General features: G+C 46.1%; 2 protein-coding genes across 3 annotated transcripts in view; both read left to right on the forward strand.

Moving 5' to 3' along the window:
- LOC115194972 (phosphofurin acidic cluster sorting protein 1-like) overlaps positions 1–750 on the forward strand; it is a 51,908-nt gene extending 51,158 nt beyond the window's left edge. The window contains exon 3 of the mRNA XM_029754875.1: positions 739–750. Within this exon, the coding sequence (XP_029610735.1) occupies positions 739–750 (12 nt within the window). The remainder of the gene's footprint in view (positions 1–738) is intronic.
- LOC115194507 (phosphofurin acidic cluster sorting protein 1) lies at positions 690–19,480 on the forward strand. 2 transcript variants are annotated; one of them, XM_029754245.1, is made up of 15 exons: positions 690–838; positions 1,436–1,504; positions 1,856–1,977; positions 2,638–2,785; positions 7,580–7,684; positions 7,788–7,894; positions 8,322–8,476; positions 8,602–8,712; positions 8,815–8,917; positions 9,034–9,076; positions 9,231–9,273; positions 10,982–11,132; positions 14,392–14,630; positions 14,845–14,964; positions 15,532–19,480. In XM_029754245.1, exons 1-15 carry the CDS (start codon positions 755–757, stop codon positions 15,648–15,650), a joined length of 1,719 nt encoding a protein of 572 aa, XP_029610105.1. In that variant the 5' UTR covers positions 690–754; the 3' UTR covers positions 15,651–19,480. The 2 variants fall into 2 exon arrangements, with proteins under 2 accessions (XP_029610105.1, XP_029610104.1); XM_029754244.1 differs by having other exon boundaries at positions 693–838; positions 1,433–1,504.
- Positions 19,481–20,159: the final 679 nt, after the last annotated feature.

A 20,159-nucleotide genomic window follows, 5' to 3' on the forward strand; every position in this document is an offset into this window, starting at 1 on the left:
TGTTTATGAACACTGGTATGTTTATGAACACTGGTATGATTATGAACACTGGTATGTTTATGAACACTGGTATGTTTATGAACACTGGTATGATTATGAACACTGGTATGTTTATGAACACTGGTATGATTATGAACACTGGTATGATTATGAACACTGGTATGATTATGAACACTGGTATGATTATGAACACTGGTATGTTTATGAACACTGGTATGTTTATGAACACTGGAATGATTATGAACACTGGTATGTTTATGAACACTGGTATGTTTATGAACACTGGTATGATTATGAACACTGGTATGTTTATGAACACTGGTATGATTATGAACACTGGTATGATTATGAACACTGGTATGTTTATGAACACTGGTATGATTATGAACACTGGTATGTTTATGAACACTGGTATGATTATGAACACTGGTATGATTATGAACACTGGTGTTTATGAACACTGGTATGTTTATGAACACTGGTATGATTATGAACACTTGTATGATTATGAACACTTGTCATTCCTAAACATCCGATTCTCATCAGCCAGTATTCCACTAATCAAATGAATAGGTGGATGGTGAAATGGATTCAGAATCTTCGGTTGAACTTGGCATTAGGTTTGATCATTAGAACTTGATAGATTAGGGGACGGTGTACGTGATTGGTTTAAAATGTGACAGATAAGTGTTTCAATCTGTGCTAACATGTATTGCTCCTCTGTGTGTGGCCATCCAGGCCGTTCTTTGAGGGGATGTCTCAGTCCAGCTCTCAGACAGAGATCACCAGTCTGAACAGCAGAGGGGGGAGCCTGGGACGAGACGCCTGCTTCAACCCTGTAAGTAAGATGGAGGGAGGCAGAGAGAGGTGAGAGTGGAGGAGATAGAGCATCCGGGGGGAGAGGGTGGAGAGAGCCAGGAAGGAAGAGAGAGAGAGAGAGAGAGAGGGAGGGAGGAGGGGAGAGAGAGAGAGAGAGAGGGAGATAGGAGGGGAGAGAGAGGGAGAGAGATAGGAGGGGAGGAGGGAGATAGGAGGAGGGAGGGAGGGAGGGAGGAGGGGAGAGAGAGAGAGAGGGGGATAGGAGGGGAGAGAGAGGGAGGGAGATAGGAGGGAGAGAGGGATAGAGAGGGAGGGAGATAGGAGGAGAGAGGGAGGGAGGGAGGAGGGGAGAGAGAGAGAGAGGGAGATAGGAGGGGAGAGAGAGGGAGGGAGATAGGAGGGGAGAGAGGGATAGAGAGGGAGGGAGATAGGAGGAGAGAGGGAGGGAGGGAGGGAGGAGGAGAGAGGGGGAGGGAGGATGGGAGAAACATATTGTAGATGGGTTGTAAACAGAATGGAGACAGAGGAGAGGGATGTTAGAGTAAGGGGGAGAGACTGAAGGATTGAGATTCCCTGCAGGTGAGGTGTGACTGTGTTTCCTGTGTGTCTCCAGCAGGGGGAGCAGATGAAACACTCTCACAGTCGTAACCTGGAGGTAGAGGCCCTCTCTGAGACAGACACACTGGTGAGACACTCCAAATCAAATCAAAGTTTATTGGTCGCTTACACAGATTTGCAGATGTTAAAGCAGGTGCAGCGAAATGCTGTTGTTTCTAGTAGAGTGTCTCGCAAACACAATACATATACGGAAATAATCTGAACAAAACATCTAGAAATGCCAGAACGAGTCCAATTAACAATCCAGAGTAGATATATTGGCCTGTGTGTGTGTGTGTGTGTGTGTGTGTGTGTGTGTGTGTGTGTGTGTGTGTGTGTGTGTGTGTGTGTGTGTGTGTGTGTGTGTGTGTGTGTGTGTGTGTGTCTGTGTTGTAGTAGTAGAAGTCAACTCGAGCTAATGTGTGTCGTGTGTGTGTAGGAGTTGAACGATCAGGAGATGTTTCCAGAGGGCCCCTGCATTAAGGTGTCGGTGGCTGAGAAACCCTGTACGCCCCTGAAGAGCAGTAAGAGTGAAGGAGGACAGACTATGCCCTCCCCCAGGTAACGAACACAAACAAGCACCAACACAGACTCATAGGAAAAATATGTTCAATATTTCTCTAAGAGGCCAGGTAAAATATTTTCCCATTTTTTCTCTAAGAGGCCAGGTAAAATATTTTCCCATTTTTTCTCTAAGAGGCCAGGTAAAATATTTTCCAATTTTTTTCTCTAAGAGGCCAGGTAAAATATTTTCTATTTTTTTCTCTAAGAGGCCAGGTAAAATATTTTCTATTTTTTCTCTAAGAGGCCAGGTAAAATATTTTCAATTTTTTTCTCTAAGAGGCCAGGTAAAATATTTTCAATTTTTTTCTCTAAGAGGCCAGGTGAAATATTTTCAATTTTTTTTCTTTAAGAGGCCAGGTATAATATTTTCAATTTTTTTCTCTAAGAGGCCAGGTAAAATATTTTCAATTTTTTTCTCTAAGAGGCCAGGTAAAATATTTGAAATTTTTTTCTCTAAGAGGCCAGGTAAAATATTTTAATTTTTTTTCTCTAAGAGGCCAGGTGAAATATTTTCAATTTTTTTTCTCTAAGAGGCCAGGTAGAATATTTTCAATTTTTTTCTCTAAGAGGCCAGGTAAAATATTTTCCATTTCATACTCCTCTGGGTAATGTTGCTACGGGATACAGGTTGATTTGGATTTGAAACATCTCCCTCAGGTTGGACAGCGGAGGCCACACCCCCAAACAGAAGAGACAGAGCAATACTCCTATGAAGGAGAGGCAGCTGTCTAAACCAATCACTGAAGGGGCGAAGACCAACATCTCTGACAGCGAGAGGTCCCCTGAACTGGGACACAGCTCACAGGTAACACACACACACATTCTTAGACATATATGTTCATACTGGTATATGTAAACATTCATTGATGCTCTTCAAACATACACAAAAATTCTTACTTAGAAAATGTCACACTCTCACATATGCACACACACATATACACACACACACACACACACACACACACACACACACACGTCTTACAATACTTGTGAGGACTTTTTGGGGACCAACAATTGATTCTCATTCAAAATACTTTTTTCCCTAACCCTAACCTTAACCCCGAAACCTAACCCTTACCCTAACCTTAACTACTAACCCTTACCCTAACCTTAACCCCTAAACCTAACCCTTACCCTAGCCTTAACCCCTAAACCTAACTCTTACCCTAACCTTAACCCCTAAACCTAACCCTTACCCTAACCTTAACCCCTAAACCTAACCCTTACCCTAACCCCTAAACCTAACCCTTACCCTAACCTTTACCCCTAAACATAACCCTTACCCTAACCTTAACCCCTAAACCTAACCCTTACCCTAACCTTAACCCCTAACCCTTACCCTAACCTTTACCTCTAAATCTAACCCTTCCCCTAACCTTTACCCCTAAACCTAACCTTAACCCCTAACCCTAACCTTAACCCCTAACCCTAACCTTAACCCCTAAACCTAACCATTACCCTAACCTTAACCCCTAACCTTAACCCCTAAACCTTACCTTAACCCCTAAACCTAACCCTTACCCTAACCTTAACCCCTAACCCTAACCTTAACCCCTAAACCTAACCCTTACCCTCAAATCAAATCGAATTTATTTATATAGCCCTTCTTACATCAGCTGATATCTCAAAAGTGCTGTTCAGAAACCCAGCCTAAAACCCCAAACAGCAAGCAATGCAGGTGTAGAAGCACGATGGCTAGGAAAAACTCCCTAGAAAGGCCAAAACCTAGGAAGAAACCTAGAGAGGAACCAGGCTATGAGGGGTGGCCAGTCCTCTTCTGGCTGTGCCGGGTGGAGATTATAACAGCACATGGCCAACCTTAACCCCTAACCTTAAACCCTAACCCTAACCTAACCCCTAAACCTTACCCTAACCTTAACCCCTAAACCTAACCCTTACCCTAACCTTTACCCCTAAACCTAACCCTTCCCCTAACCTTAACCCCTAAACCTAACCCCTAAACCTAACCCTTACCCTAACCTTAACCCCTAAACCTAACCCCTAAACCTAAAATAGCCTTTTTACAAGTGAGGACCGGACTTCTGGTTCTCACAAGTATAGTCACACACACACACACACACACACACACACACACACACACACACACACACACACACACACACACACAGCTCTTACAGCAAGGGGTCCTATAGTTCCAGTTGCCAGAACTAGTTTTAGGACGCCACAGCACATTATATAAAAAACTCAGGACATTATATACTGCTCAGAAAAATAAAGGGAACACTTAAACAACACAATGTAACTCCAAGTCAATCACACTTCTGTGAAATCAAACTGTCCACTTAGGAAGCAACACTGATTGACAATAAATTTCACATGCTGTTGTGCAAATGGAATAGACAACAGGTGGAAATTATAGGCAATTAGCAAGACACCCCCAATAAAGGAGTGGTTCTGCAGGTGGGGACCACAGACCACTTCTCAGTTCCTATGCTTCCTGGCTGATGTTTTGGTCACTTTTGAATGCTGGCGGTGCTTTCACTCTAGTGGTAGCATGAGACGGAGTCTACAACCCACACAAGTGGCTCAGGTAGTGCAGCTCATCCAGGATGGCACATCAATGCGAGCTGTGGCAAGAAGGTTAGCTGTGTCTGTCAGCATAGTGTCCAGAGCCTGGAGGCGCTACCAGGAGACAGGCCAGTATATCAGGAGACGTGGAGGAGGCCGTAGGAGGGCAACAACCCAGCAGCAGGACCACGACCTCCACCTTTGTGCAAGGAGGAGCAGGAGGAGCACTGCCAGAGCCCTGCAAAATGACCTCCAGCAGGCCACAAATGTGCATGTGTCTGCTCAAACGGTCAGAAACAGACTCCATGAGGGTGGTATGAGGGCCCGACGTCCACAGGTGGGGGTTGTGCTTACAGCCCAACACCGTGCAGGACGTTTGGCATTTGCCAGAGAACACCAAGATTGGCAAATTCTCCACTGGCGCCCTGTGCTCTTCACAGATGAAAGCAGGTTCACACTGAGCACATGTGACAGACGTGACAGAGTCTGGAGACGCCGTGGAGAACGTTCTGCTGCCTGCAACATCCTCCAGCATGACCAGTTTGGCGGTGGGTCAGTCATGGTGTGGGGTGGCATTTCTTTGTGCTCGCCAGAGGTAGCCTGACTGCCATTAGGTACCGAGATGAGATCCTCAGACCCCTTGTGAGACCATATGCTGGTGCGGTTGGCCCTGGGTTCCTCCTAATGTAAGACAATGCTAGATCTCATGTGCCTGGAGTGTGTCAGCAGTTCCTGCAAGAGGAAGGCATTGATGCTATGGACTGGCCCGCCCGTTCCCCAGACCTGAATCCAATTGAGCACATCTGGGACATCATGTCTCGCTCCATTCACCAACGCCACGTTGCACCACAGACTGTCCAGGAGTTGGCGGATGCTTTAGTCCAGGTCTGGGAGGAGATCCCTCAGGAGACCATCCGCCACCTCATCAGGAGCATGCCCAGGCGTTGTAGGGAGGTCATACAGGCACGTGGAGGCCACACACACTACTGAGCCTCATTTTGACTTGTTTTAAGGACATTACATCAAAGTTGGATCAGCCTGTAGTGTGGTTTTCCACTTTAATTTTGAGTATGACTCCAAATCCAGACCTCCATGGGTTGATAAATTGGATTTCCATTGATTATTTTTGTGTGATTTTGTTGTCGGGCACATTCAACTATGTAAAGAAAAAAGTATTTAATAAGATTATTTCATTCATTCAGATCTAGGATGTGTTATTTTAGTGTTCCCTTTATTTTTTTGAGCAGTGTATAAAAAACACAGCACATTTTATAATAAAAAAAACACAACACATTATATAAAAAACACAGCACATTTTATTAAAAAAACACAGCACAGTATATAAAAAAACAGCACATTTTATATAAAAAACACAGCACATTATATAAAAAACACAGCACATTTTATTTAAAAAACACAGCACATTATATAAAAAAAACACTGCACATTATATAAAAAAACACAGCACATTATATAAAAAACACTGCATATTATATAAAAAACACAGCACATTATATAAAAAACACAGCACATTATATAAAAACATTGCACATTATATAAAAAGCACAGCACATTATATAAAAAACACAGCACATTATATAAAAAACACTGCACATTATATAAAAAAACACAGCACATTATATAAAAAACACTGCACATTTTATTTAAAAAACACAGCACATTATATAAAAAACACTGCACATTATATAAAAAACACTGCCCATTATATAAAAAACACAGCACATTATATAAAAAACACGGCACATTATATAAAAAACACTGCACATTATATAAAAAGCACAGCACATTATATAAAAAACACTGCATTATATAAAAAACACTGCACATTATATAAAAAACACTGCACATTATATAAAAAACACAGCACATTATATAAAAAACACTGCACATTATATAAAAAACACTGCACATTATATAAAAACAGCACATTATATAAAAAACACGGCACATTATATAAAAAACACAGCACATTTTATAAAAAACACTGCACATTATATAGAAAACACTGCACATTATATAAAAAACACAGCACATTTTATAAAAAACACGGCACATTATATAGAAAACACTGCACATTATATAAAAAACACGGCACATTATATAAAAAACACAGCACATTATATAAAAACACTGCACATTATATAAAAAACACTGCACATTATATAAAAAACACGGCACATTATATAAAAAACACAGCACATTTTATAAAAAACACTGCACATTATATAGAAAACACTGCACATTATATAAAAAACACAGCACATTATATAAAAAACACGGCACATTATATAAAAACACTGCATTATATAAAAAACACAGCACATTATATAGAAAACACTGCACATTATATAAAAAACACAGCACATTATATAAAAAACACAGCACATTATATAAAAAACACAGCACATTATACGCCAAGAAACAAAGGTCGTCTCTCTCCCTCTTCCTCTCCCTCTTGATCTCTTCTTCTTGTCTGAATAAAGCACATAAATGTACCCTTGACGACGAGAAGAAATTATGTATTTTTTTATGAGTCATCTAAAAAGAAACTGTTCCACTTCATGTTTGTGTGTGTGCTGTGTGTTTGTGTGTGTGCTGTGTGTTTGTGTGTGTGCTGTGGGTGTGTGTGGTGTGGGTGCGTGCTGTGGGTGCGTGCTGTGGGTGTGTGCTGTGGGTGTGTGCTGTGGATGTGGGTGCGTGCTGTGTTTGTGTGTGTGCTGTGGGTGTGGGTGTGTGCTGTGGGTGTGTGTGTGTACTGTGGGTGTGTGCTGTGGATGTGGGTGCGTGCTGTGTTTGTGTGGGTGTGTGCTGTGGGTGTGTGCTGTGGGTGTGTGTGTGTGCTGTGGGTGTGTGTGTGTGCTGTGGGTGTGGGTGTGTGCTGTGGGTGTGTGCTGTGGGTGTGTGCTGTGGCTGTGGGTGTGTGCTGTGTGTGCTGTGGGTGTGGGTCTGTTTGTGTGTGTGCTGTGTGTTTGTGTGTGTGCTGTGGGTGTGTGTGCTGTGGGTGTGGGTGCGTGCTGTGTGTGTGTGTGTGCTGTGGGTGTGGGTGTAGGTCCTGAGGAAGGCGGTGTATGATCAGCTAAACCATGTCCTGCTGTCTGACTCTGCTCTTCCTGAGAGTCTCATCCTGGTCAATGGCACCGACTGGCAGGGCCAGGTAACAACTGTGTAGGAGTGTGCATGTTGCATCAGAACAAACTTGTATGTTGCCGCAGTTCTCTAAGTGTGTGTGCGTGTGTGTGTGTGTGTGTGTGTTCCAGTACGTGGTAGAGCAGCTGCAGGTACAGAGGCACCCGGTGGTGTGTACGTGTTCAGGAGCTGAGATCCAGGCGGTGCTCTCCGCTGTCCTCACACGCATCCAGAAGTTGTAAGTCTCACACACGCACGGACGCACACACACAAAGTTGTGAGTCTGTCGGATCTAACATGTCTTGTATGATCTGTTAATCTGTCTGTCTATGAAATATTTAGACCTCAGAACTCACAGTCACAGACAATATTCAGTTGATTCTCTTCGCTCATTTATTTCACTGTCGCTATCTTTGCTTTTCACTCTTTCCTGCATCCTTTCTTTTATCCTCTCTCTATCCACTTCTCTGCCTCCATCTCTCTCTCTTTATCTTCCTCTTTCTTTCCTGCTTCTCTCCCTCTCTTCTTCTTCTTCTTCTTCTTTGTTTTCCTCTCTCTCCCTCCGTCCCTCTTCACTCTGTATGGGGTTGATGAAGTCCTGAGTTTTTAAGGCTGTAATACATCAGTGATTATCTTTAACCATCTCCCCTCTCTCTCCCTCTCAGTTGTAACTGTAACTCGTCCATGCCCAGGCCAGTCAAGGTGGCAGTGGTGGGCAGTCAGAGCTACCTCAGTGCCATCCTGCAGTTCTTCGTCACCCAGCTGGCCAGCAAGACCTCTGATTGGCTCAGCCACCTGAGGTTCCTGGTGGTGCCCCTAGGTGAGACAAACAACATGGCCGTCGGTATCCATGGTGACCGGCGTGGCGATGTGTTGTTGATGTAAGAAAGAGTTGTTGTCGTCAGGCTGATCACTAAAATAGAACCCTCTCTATCTCTCTTATAGGCTGTCATCCTGTTGCTAAGCACCTGGGTGCCCTAGACAACCGTTACAGCTCTGCATTCTTAGATGGGGCGTGGGGAGACGTGTTCATCCACTCTGAACCTCCACAGAAAGGTAAACACATACTGGATCTGGATACATAAAGTTAGCACACAGGGCCTGACCTCTGACCTCTATCTAACCTTTGACCTGTCTTGCTGTTTCCCTGCACTGTAGTCCAGTTGGACGTGGCAGGTAGGATCTCTCAGTACATCAGCGGCGCCACAGTCACACACCAGCTGCCCATCGCTGAGGCCATGCTTACCTGTAAACACAGGACGTGAGTGGTAACACACACACACACACACACACTGTCAGGGTGTAACACATACCTTAACCAGAAGATGGTATTTCATTAAAACCCATTTAAAACATTATCTCTCTGTCTCTCTCCAGGCACGATGAAGATTCCTACCAGAAGTTCATTCCCTTCATTGGGGTATGTGTACAAACCAAACGCCTAGTTCTCTCTGTGGCCTCTTCCATAGAGCTACCTTTGAGTTTCTATAGTAACTCTTCAGCTGATTGAAGGTGTTCGAATATGATGTGTTTTTCCTGATGTTGCAGTAACAGGATGTTGTCATGTCTCTCAGGTGGTGAAGGTTGGTCTGATTGAGCCTGGTCCATCCTCTACTGGTAGGTGGTTTAAAAAACATTAATGGCATTCACTCTGTTACCTCTAAAGATATATCTTCCATCTTCCAAAAAGCATGCCTATTTTCTGACATATATACACTACCGGTCAAAAGATTTAGAACATCTACTCATTCAAGGGTTTTTCTTTATTTTTACTATTTTCTACATTGTATAATAATAGCGAAGACATCAAAACTATGAAATAACACATATGGAATCATGTAGTAACCAAAAAAGTGTTCAATAAATCAAAATATATTTTATATTTAAGATTCTTCAAAGTAGCCACCCTTTGGCTTGATGACAGCTTTGCACACTCTTGGCATTCTCTCAACCAGCTTCATGAGGTAGTCACCTGGAATGGATTTCAATTAACAGGTGTGCCTTCTTAAAAGTTCATTTGTGGAATTTCTTTCCTTCTTAATGCGTTTGAGCTAATCAGTTGTGTTGTGACAAGGTAGGGTGGGGGGTATACAGAAGATAGGCCTATTTGGTAAAAGACCAAGTCCATATTATGGAAAGAACAGCTCAAATAAGCAAAGAGAAACAACAGTCCATCATTACTTTAAGACATGGTCAGTCAACCCGGAAATTTTCAATAACTTTGAAAGTTTCTTCAAGTGCAGTCACAAAAACCATCAAGCGCTATGATGAACCTGGCTCTCATGAGGACCGCCACAGGATTGGAAGACCCAGAGTTACCTCTGCTGCAGAGGATAAATTCATTATAGTTACAAACCTCAGCAATTGCAGCCCAAATAAATGCTTCACAGAGATCAAGTAAGAGACACATCTCAACATCAACTGTTCACATGAGAATCAGGCCTTCATGGTTGAATTGCTGCAAAGAAACCACTAATAATGGACACCAATAAGTAGAAGAGACTTGCTTGGGCCAAGAAACACGAGCAATGGACATTTGACCAGTGGAAATATGTCCTTTGGTGTGGAGTCCAAATTTTAGATTTGTGGTTCCAACCACCGTGTCTTTGTGAGACGTCGTGTGGGTGAACGGATGATCTACACATGTGTATTTCCCAACGTGAAGCATGGAGGAGGAGGTATTATGATGTGGGGGTGCTTTGCTGGTCACACTGTCAGTGATTTATTTAGAATTCAAGGCATACTTAACCAGCATGGTTACCACAGCATTCTGCAGCGATACGCCATGCCATCTGGTTTGTGATTAGTGGGACTATCATTTGTTTTTCAACAGGACAATGACCCAACACACCTCCAGTCTGTGTAAGGGCTATTTGACCAAGAAGGAGAGTGATGGAGTGCTGCATCAGATGACCTGGCCTCCACAATCCCCCGACCTCAACCAAATTGAGATGGTTTGGGATAAGTTGGACTGCAGAGTGAAGGAAAAGCAGCCAACAAGTGCTCAACATATGTGGGAAGTTCTTCAAGACTGTTGGAAAAGCATTCTACGTGAAGCTGGTTGCGAGAATGCCAAGAGTGTGCAAAGCTGTCATCAAGGCAAAGGGTGGCTATTTGAAGAATCTCAAAACTAAAATATATTTTGATTTGTTTAACACTTTTTTGGTTAATACATGATTATTCTACAATGTAAAACATAGTAAAAAATAAAGAAAAACCCTGGAATGAGTAGTTGTTCTAAAACTTTTGACCGGTAGTGTATATATATACTTTTTTTAAACAAATAATGACATTTATCTCACCGCCATCTATTCGTGCCCTTAAGGTTGCCTAGGAGACACAGAAGAGGGTGTGGCAGTGAGCCTTGCTGTTCCCTCTACGTCCCCTCCCTCCCACGGCTCTCCCGCTGGGCTGATCAAAGAGGCTGCCACTCCCCCCTCCTCTCCCTCCATGGGCAGTGTTCTGGCAGTACAGGGGTAAGTCTGCAACCCCTGGCATGGGTCTAGTCTTTTATTTCTTATTAGAGGATAATTCCAGTTGCTATGTTTTCTCTTCTCTTCCTGGGCAATCATTAATGGATCATTTAAGTGCCAGAGAGTGTTTGGACTCATATTTTATGTCTAAGTCCGTGATAGTGTAACATGTGTCGTACTGGAGAGAAGACCAAGGCGCAGCGGGAATGTGGATACTCATATTTTTAATGAATCAGAGTAAAGCATCCACAGGAAAACCAATAATAACCATGACAGCAACAGTTTTGCAGGCACACAAAACGCAGTGCAAAAACAACTACCCACAACCCCAAAGAAAAACACACACTACTATATAGGACTCCCAATCAAAGGCAACTCAACACACCTGCCTTCAATTGGGAGTCCAATCACCAACACAACACTTAACACAAAAACCCTGCCACATCCTGACCAAAACTAATCCAATTGCTCCCTCTGCTGGTCAGGACGTGACAGTACCCCCCCTCAAGGTGCAGACCCCGGAATGCACCTTACAAAAGAAAACACAAAAAAATCCCCAATACCCCAACAAAACCCATAAACAATAACCCCTAAACAATAAGGGAGGGAAGGGAGGGTGGCTGCCGTCAACGACGGCACTGTGCTACACCCTCCCTCCCCAACCCACCTATCCTGGAGGTGGCTCAGGTGCGGGACGTGGATCTCGCTCCACCTTCGGCATCGCCCACTTCGGTGGCGCCGATAGCTGCGCCGGGCAGACGGGCCACTCGGGCTGACCCTGGCAGACGGGCCACTCGGGCTGACCCTGGCAGACGGACCACTCTGGCTGGACCGGAGGATAGGCGGGCCACTCGGGCTGGGCCGGAGGACAGGCGGGCCACTCGGGCTGGGCCGGAGGACAGGCGAGCCACTCGGGCTGGGCCGGAGGACAGGCGGGCCACTCGGGCTGGACCGGAGGACAGGCGGGCCACTCGGGCTGGGCCGGAGGACAAGCGGGCCACTCGGGCTGGACCGGAGAACAGGCGGGGCACCCTGGCAGATCCGGGCAGGCGGGCCACTCTGGCAGATCCGGGCAGGCGGGCCACTCGGGCTGGGCCGGAGGACAGGCGGGCCACTCGGGCTGGGCCGGAGGACAGGCGGGCCACTCGGGCTGGGCCGGAGGACAGGCGGGCCACTCGGGCTGGGCCGGAGAACAAGCGGGCCACTCGGGCTGGACCGGAGGACAGGCGGGGCACTCGGGCAGATCCGGGCAGGCGGGCCACTCTGGCAGATCCGGGCAGGCGGGCCACTCGGGCTGGGCCGGAGGACAGGCGGGCTACTCGGGCTGGGCCGGAGGACAGGCGGGCCACTCGGGCTGGGCCGGAGGACAGGCGGGCCACTCGGGCTGGACCGGAGGACAGGCGGGGCACCCTGGCAGATCTGGGCAGTCAGGCCACTTTCGCAGACCCGGGCAGTCGGGCCACTCTGGCAGCTCCGGGCAGTCGGGCCACTCTGGCAGCTCCGGGCAGTCGGGCCACCCTGGCAGCTCCGGGCAGTCGGGCCACTCTGGCAGCTCCGGGCAGTCGGGCCACTCTGGCAGCTCCGGGCAGTCGGGCCACTCTGGCATCTCCGGGCAGACAGGCCACTCTGGCAGCTCCTGACTAGCAGGCGGCTCTGGCGGCTCCTGACTGGCGGGCAGCTTTGGCGACTCCTGACTGGCGGGCAGCTCTGGTGACTCCTGACTGGCGGGCAGCTCTGGCGACTCCTGACTGGCGGGCAGCTCTGGCGACTCATGACTGGTGGGCAGCTCTGGCGACTCTTGACTGGCGGGCAGCTCTGGCGACTCATGACTGGCGGGCAGCTCTGGCGACTCATGACTGGCGGGCAGCTCTGGCGACTCGACTGGCGGGGCTGGGCTGACGCACTATACGCCTGATGCGTGAGGCTGGTACTGGACTTGCCAGCCTGGAGACACGCACCTCCATGCTAGTGCGTATAGCGGGAAACACCGGACCATAGAGGCGCACTGGCGGTCTTGAGCACAGGGTTGGCATCACCCCTTCCGGCTCGATGCTCACTTCGCCCTGGCACATGCGGTGCGCTGGTACTGTGCCTACCGGCCTGAAAATCCCAGGCCTCACCACAGCCCCAACCCCAAAGCACAGGACCTGTCCAGTCTGTCTCTGCCCTACAAGGGTACGGGGAGCTGGCCTGGGGCTCCAATCTCGCCCCGCCAAACAGCCCTTGTGCCCCCCCAAAAAAATTATTGGGGCTGCCTCTCGGGTTCCCTTAGTTCCCTTAACTTGTCCTCCCAGAATCTTCGCTCCTTCTGCCAAGTCCATCCATCCACGCTGTTCTCCTGTGGCTCCCTCCTCTTCCGCTGCTTGGTCCCTTTGTGGTGGGTAGTTCTGTAACATGTGTCGTACTGGAGAGAAGACCAAGGCGCAGCGGGAATGTGGATACTCATATTTTTAATGAATCAGAGTAAAGCATCCACAGGAAAACCAATAATAACCATGGCAGCAACAGTTTTGCAGGCACACAAAACGCAGTGCAAAAACAACTACCCACAACCCCAAAGAAAAACACACACTACTATATAGGACTCCCAATCAAAGGCAACTCAACACACCTGCCTTCAATTGGGAGTCCAATCACCAACACAACACTTAACACAAAAACCCTGCCACATCCTGACCAAAACTAATCCAATTGCTCCCTCTGCTGGTCAGGACGTGACAGATAGGAACGATAACCAATAGACAGTATACACTGTGGCCCCCAAGGACCTGACAGCGTTGCCTAACTCTGAGAGAGGAAAGAGAGAGAGGGGGAGTTAAAGAGAGAGAGGGATTTAGAGAGAGAAATATTACCAACAGTCCCTTTTCTCCTCAAAACAGATCAGCTCATCCGTCTCAGGTTCATTCTGTCCCCTTCTTGTCTGTCCTGCTGAAAGTCAAGTCTGACCACAGATAAAAACAACCACAGCAACATCAGCAGGTTCTAGTGTTATAGCCCAACATTGTGATGGGGTTTGGTGCTGTAACAGACTCTACTGTCCTCTGTGGCGTGGCCCAACTCAGGGTCAGGGTTGATGCGTGTTTGACATGTATGCCCCTGAATCCTTAACCCGCTCTGTCACTAAATACCCCATACCTAAACCTCCCAAAACAACACAGCCTTTTGGCATTTTTAACCAAGAACCTCTGTAATTTCCCCTTTCCCGCATTGTACCCTAACCCCCACCTTTACCTGCCTCCGGCCCCTCCCCTTCCTGTCCCAGGAGCCCCAGTATGCCTCATGGTGTGGACACCATCGGGCTGCAGGTGGACTACTGGCTGGCGTCGCTGGCGGAGAAGCGACGTGACGGGGAACGGCGTGACACGGGCGGCAAGAACACCCTGAAGAGTGCCTTCAGGTCCCTGCAGGTCAGCAGGCTACCAGGAGGGGGCATCAGTGAGACCCAGGCCCAGGTCAGCACCATGGCCATGACGGTGGTCACCAAGGAGAAGAACAAGAAGGGTAAAGGGTTTTAGAATACCATTTATTTTATAATACACAAGCAAAGTCATTCAGCATTACAACAGTTTTTAATACGGAGACAGGAAGTGGAATGTATACATGCCCTCTAGTTGTGGTTTTCTTTCTTCCATGCATTGAATTGTATTGTTATGAAGATTGACTCTCTCTCTGTCTCTCTCTCTCGATGTCTCTCTCTTTCTCACGTTCTCTGTAGTTCCCACCATCTTCCTGGGTAAGAAACCTAAGGAGAAAGACGTAGACTCTAAGAGCCAGGTCATCGAGGCCATCAGCAGACTCATCTGTTCTGCCAAGCAGCATCATACCATGTTGAAAGGTACAGCAACATAAGACAGGGAGGGAGGGAGGGATGATCCAGTGAAGGTGTACTGTAGAGGAATCTCTGAAAACAGGAGGAGGAGGAAGAGAAACTGGAAGAGAGGCTGGGGGTATAGGGAGATGAAATGATAATGGTTCTCTGAATGCGAAACCTTTAGAACGAGTAAAAAAGAGGGTGGAGAGAGGGCAGGGTGAGGGCGGGGTGAGGGTGGAGAGAGGGCGGGGGGAGGGTGGGGTGGGGTGAGGGTGGAGAGAGTGTGGGGTGAGGGCAGGGTGAGGGGAACATGATTTATTGGGGATGTTGTAGGAAAAAGGAAATGGAGAATGGGCTGGGTTAACGGACCGCTTAAGTGTCTCTAAGGGTGCGTCAGAAATAGCATCCTATTCCCTGTACAGGGCCCATTGGGCTCTGGTCAAAAGTAGTGCACTATATAGGGAATAGCCCTGGTCAAAAGTAGTGTATTATATAGGGAATAGGGTGCCATTTCGGACACAGCCCAAGTGTTCTCTGCCTGAACAACAGCCATACTTAGCTGTGTCTCCTTCCCTGTGTGTGTCCCTGCAGTGTCCATAGACGGAGTGGAGTGGAACGACGTCAAGTTCTTCCAACTGGCCGCCCAGTGGCCCACGCACGTCAAGTACTTCCCTGTTGGACTGTTTGGTTACAGCAAACCCCCCTCCTAGGGTCCACCCTTTACCCCTCCCCCTTGGCCCCCTTGCCTCACCCAGTCCCGTCCCACCTACGCACACAGACCCCACCTCTCAGAACGCCATGGCACTTGTATTGGTCAATCACGATGGAGGGTTGAGGGGCTGGCCGTTTTTTCTATATTTGTCTTATTTCTCTATAGGGAGGGAGGGAGGGAGGGAAGGGGTGGAACGCTACTTGTCACTTTAATGAATTAAAATGCCCCTCTCTCCCAATGTGGTGTGTGTATGAGGGGAAATGCCCCTCTCTCCCAATGTGGTGTGTGTGTATGAGGGGAAATGCCCCTCTCTCCCAATGTGGTGTGTGTATGAGGGGAAATGCCCCTTTCTCCCAATGTGGTGTGTGTATGAGGGGAAATGCCCCTCTCTCCCAATGTGGTGTGTGTATGAGGGGAAATGCCCCTCTCTCCCAATGTGGTGTGTGTATGAGGGGAAATGCCCTTCTCTCCCAATGTGATGTGTGTATGAGGGGAAATGCCCCTCTCTCCCAATGTGGTGTGTGTATGAGGGGAAATGCCCCTCTCTCCCAATGTGGTGTGTGTATGAGGGGAAATGCCCCTCTCTCCCAATGTGGTGTGTGTATGAGGGGAAATGCCCCTCTCTCCCAATGTGGTGTGTGTATGAGGGGAACACAGCACAAGATAACTAACTGCCGTTCAACTAACCGTAACGATGAGATGCAACCCCACCTGTGACCCCTGACCCTTTAACCCTGACCAGGTCATTCTCTTATCACATTGAACCTGCCAACGGTCAGTCCGTGCTCTAACCCAGACCTGCATGCTGTAAACTCCACCACCCACGTGCCAGTTATAACAAGAACATCATATTGTGTTAACAGTAATGACATGGTTATTATGGGGTATGGAGGGGAACTCTGCATGAAAAATGGAACAGACAACTACAGTAGCAATGCTTTTCCTGCTCCCTAAATACAAGAAAAAGCTTTTTTCTCACCAATGATATACGTTGATATGATATGCATACGAAGAGTAAAAAATGTAAACGTTCCGCTTTGATGTTGTAACAACATTGTCACTTTCTGTGAACAGCACAGACTAGTCCAGTCCAGTCCAGTCCTCCAAATTCAGAGCTCACTGTTTGTCCAAACTTTACTGCTGTCTGTAAGGCTTGTCCCTTTATCAATCAGTTATTGTTGCCAGCATTGCTCTCTTGATTTGATTAAATGGCGATGTGTTCTAAGCAACACACTAGTCCTCTTGGCATCTAAAATGAGTGCTGACCAGTCGTGAGTAACTTAGCGCTGTGTCACCTGAACTGTCGCCCTAACCCCACCTGTGCAGTGTAAAGTATTATGACCAATGTCAAGTATTACGATGCCATTGTGTCCAATTTTGCTGTTATTATTATGATTTTCATGGTAACTTGGAGGTAGAAGGTTTCTCAGCAGTGACGTCAACATCTCGTGTAACTCAATATCTGGCCCTGTTCTCTTTTTTTTTGGGGGGGGGGGGGGCTCTTACAAAGGAAGTGTTTTGCACCAAGGGCTTCAAACTCACTGAGAATGAATACGCAGCTATGCATGTTCCACAAATAAGTCTGAATGATAGCATGCAAAGTACGAGTACGAGGATGCATTTCCAACCATCATTGGAGATATCCCTTGAACTTCATTTGAATGCAGATAATATTCACTGATTGCGTCTTCGTTTATTTGATCTCACTGTCGTCAGAAGCTTCATTATTTAGGAACATCCATTTTTTTGAGAGGAAAAAAATTGATAGCAGGAGAGATAGCTGACTGTTAATTTACAAATAAAACACTTTTTATAGCCCAGAACCAGCTGTTACTTCACTAGAGCATTTTCTGTTGTTCTTGAACACAAACACACCATAATAATCTCTCTCCAAACTCCATAGTCAGTTGACTTTGTAACCTGTGAGCTTGGATACTTTGTGCAGCTTCCCTTGTGAGTACCAAAGAGAGATATGGCCAGGGCAGTGGCACTATTGAAAGCAGACCATCAAACTCTGCTGCTCTTATCACATGTCACTGCCCACCAGCCAAGGGCTAGACCCAGACCCATATCTTCATCTGGACTTGGACTCTCATCTTTTAACTGAGACTGTATCTATGTATGTTATGTACATGGTTGTATCTATGGGAGGGGCGTATGATGTGTAGATGTGTCTCCTTAACCACAGATCTAGGATCAGATTACCCTGCCCACCAGTCAGAACCAAAACCATTAGGGGAGTTAAAACTACCTGACCCTGAATCAGTCGTTATGGGCGACATCTACTGCCAGAGCTCCAACTGCTCTTTGCCTTGTAGCGTGTTATTAGCATAATAAGGAGTGTAAGATATGATTCTATTTGAACTGCTTTCTCTTCATAGGGGAATCGTAAGTATTCAACGAAAGGGACAAAAAAAATCACTGCCAAAAATGTCTGTTACATGGATATAACAGCCAAGCTGACGAGAGGGTGTAGATATAGGTGTTCAGTGTTTTTGGTGACAACAACAAAACAAAACTTTAAATAATGATTCTTGTTCCAAAATAATGTATTTCAATGTTAGAAAAAGATTCTGTTACCATGATACATTCCACTGTTTTACTCTGTCTCTCCTCTCCCCCTGTTCACAGTTCAGTCCCTGTCTTTCACCGGTCTCACCGTTTACATGTTGTTTGTTGTTTTTCCTACCTTCTCTAGGCCTATACTTCCTGTGTGACTGTCGTCTCTAACTTTACCTGCTGTGTGTTAACCTGTGTCTCTAGCTGTACTTACCTGTGGTTGCTGTGATGGTCTTCATGACTAACATATAGGGACAGGGTTGTGACTAAAGGGAGTATAGTCTACGGCCGGAAGTTACTTTTTGTAGCAGGTTAGGAGAAACATTTTGCTAATCCTAACCTTTTTCCTAACCTTAACCTAAGTATCCTAATCTGCCACTTTAATTATCCTAACGTGCTGTGTATTTCTCCTAACCTGCTACGAAAAAGTAAGCTTCTGGTCTTAGCTGTACTCCCTCCAGTCAGAACCTAGGGACAGCAGTTATTCCTGACCATGTGACTTAGAACAACTGGGCCCTGGTTATAGTCTATACCAGAGACGGAAGAGGAAGCAAGACATCCCGCTCCCTATTTTTTCTAGTTCATATGCAGTCAATTAACTAAGTAGACCAGACCCAGCTTCTATCACATAAGATATCTTCATTTATCCACCGTCTTTGGTCTAAACCTATAACCAGGGCCCAGCCTTCCTGATCAGGTCACATGATCCTGAAAAACACCTGTCCCTAGTGAAGGGGAAGAACAATATGATCTATTAATAAATCCCTTTAATGATCAATAATCTCCTTCCTCTCCTCTATCATCACAATGTGTTTCAGAACAAATGGAGTGAGAGATCTAGAACAAACCGTAAGATCTAGAGTCTCTGCCAGGATTCCACAAGCTTTGCTTCTAGTAGAACCCATTTGAAAGGATCTCCCTGCTTGTAGCATAGCAGCCTATCACAGAAGGGAATAGTTTTTTGTATAACACTGCATAGACCATAGTTATGCTTGGTAGCTAGTAGTTTGAGGGGAGGATTCTAACGCTTGTGGATTTGGAGAGTATTTTTGCACATGCCATTGTTTCTTCAGCAGCTTTTTTGCCTTTTGCCTATAAACAATAATAATGCTTGTACATACAAAACAAATGTACTTCTGTAATGTATCTTAGTCCTTGTTTTTTATTTGATCTTTTGTAGTACTGCTTTTTTATGTTTATGTTGTGCGATGGAAAAGTGGAACTGTTCATTGTTTTGGTTTTTAAATAAATACTCCTGATTTGTATGTCCTCTGGTGTATTTTCATTCATTAATTTGAAAGTAATCTAGGAATTAACATAACCTATTTTATAAATTTAAGTTCAGTTCAAGTTTTTTTTGAATCTCTAGACAGTGGTGTAAAGTACTTAAGTAAAAATACTTTAAAGTACTACTTAAGTAGTTTTGGGGGGTATTTTTGACAACTTTTACTTTTACTCCACTACATTCGTAAATAAAATGTTGTCATTTTTACTCCATACATTTTCCCTGACACCCAAAAGTACTCGTTACATTTTGAATGCTTAGCAGGACAGGAAAATGGCCCAATTCACACACTTATCAAGAGAACATCCCTGGTCCTCCCTACTGCCTCTGATCTGGCGGACTCAATAAACACAAATGCTTCGTTTGTAAATGATGTCTGAGTGTTGGAGTGTGGCTATCAGTACATTTTAAAAACATGACAATCGTGCCATCTATATAACCTAATATATGTTTACATTAGAATGAGAAAAAGGAATACCTACTGCCTCAACACCATGCCCCTTTCCCTCCATGCATGCCCCTTTCCCTCCATGCCTGCCCCTTCCCCTCCATGCCTGCCCCTTTCCCTCCATGCATGCCCCTTCCCCTCCATGCCTGCCCCTTTCCCTCCATGCCTGCCCCTTTCCCTCCATGCCTGCCCCTTTCCCTCCATGCCTGCCCCTT

The sequence above is a fragment of the Salmo trutta genome, chromosome 5 (genome assembly GCF_901001165.1).
Source record: "Salmo trutta chromosome 5, fSalTru1.1, whole genome shotgun sequence".
Taxonomy (NCBI): domain Eukaryota; kingdom Metazoa; phylum Chordata; class Actinopteri; order Salmoniformes; family Salmonidae; genus Salmo; species Salmo trutta.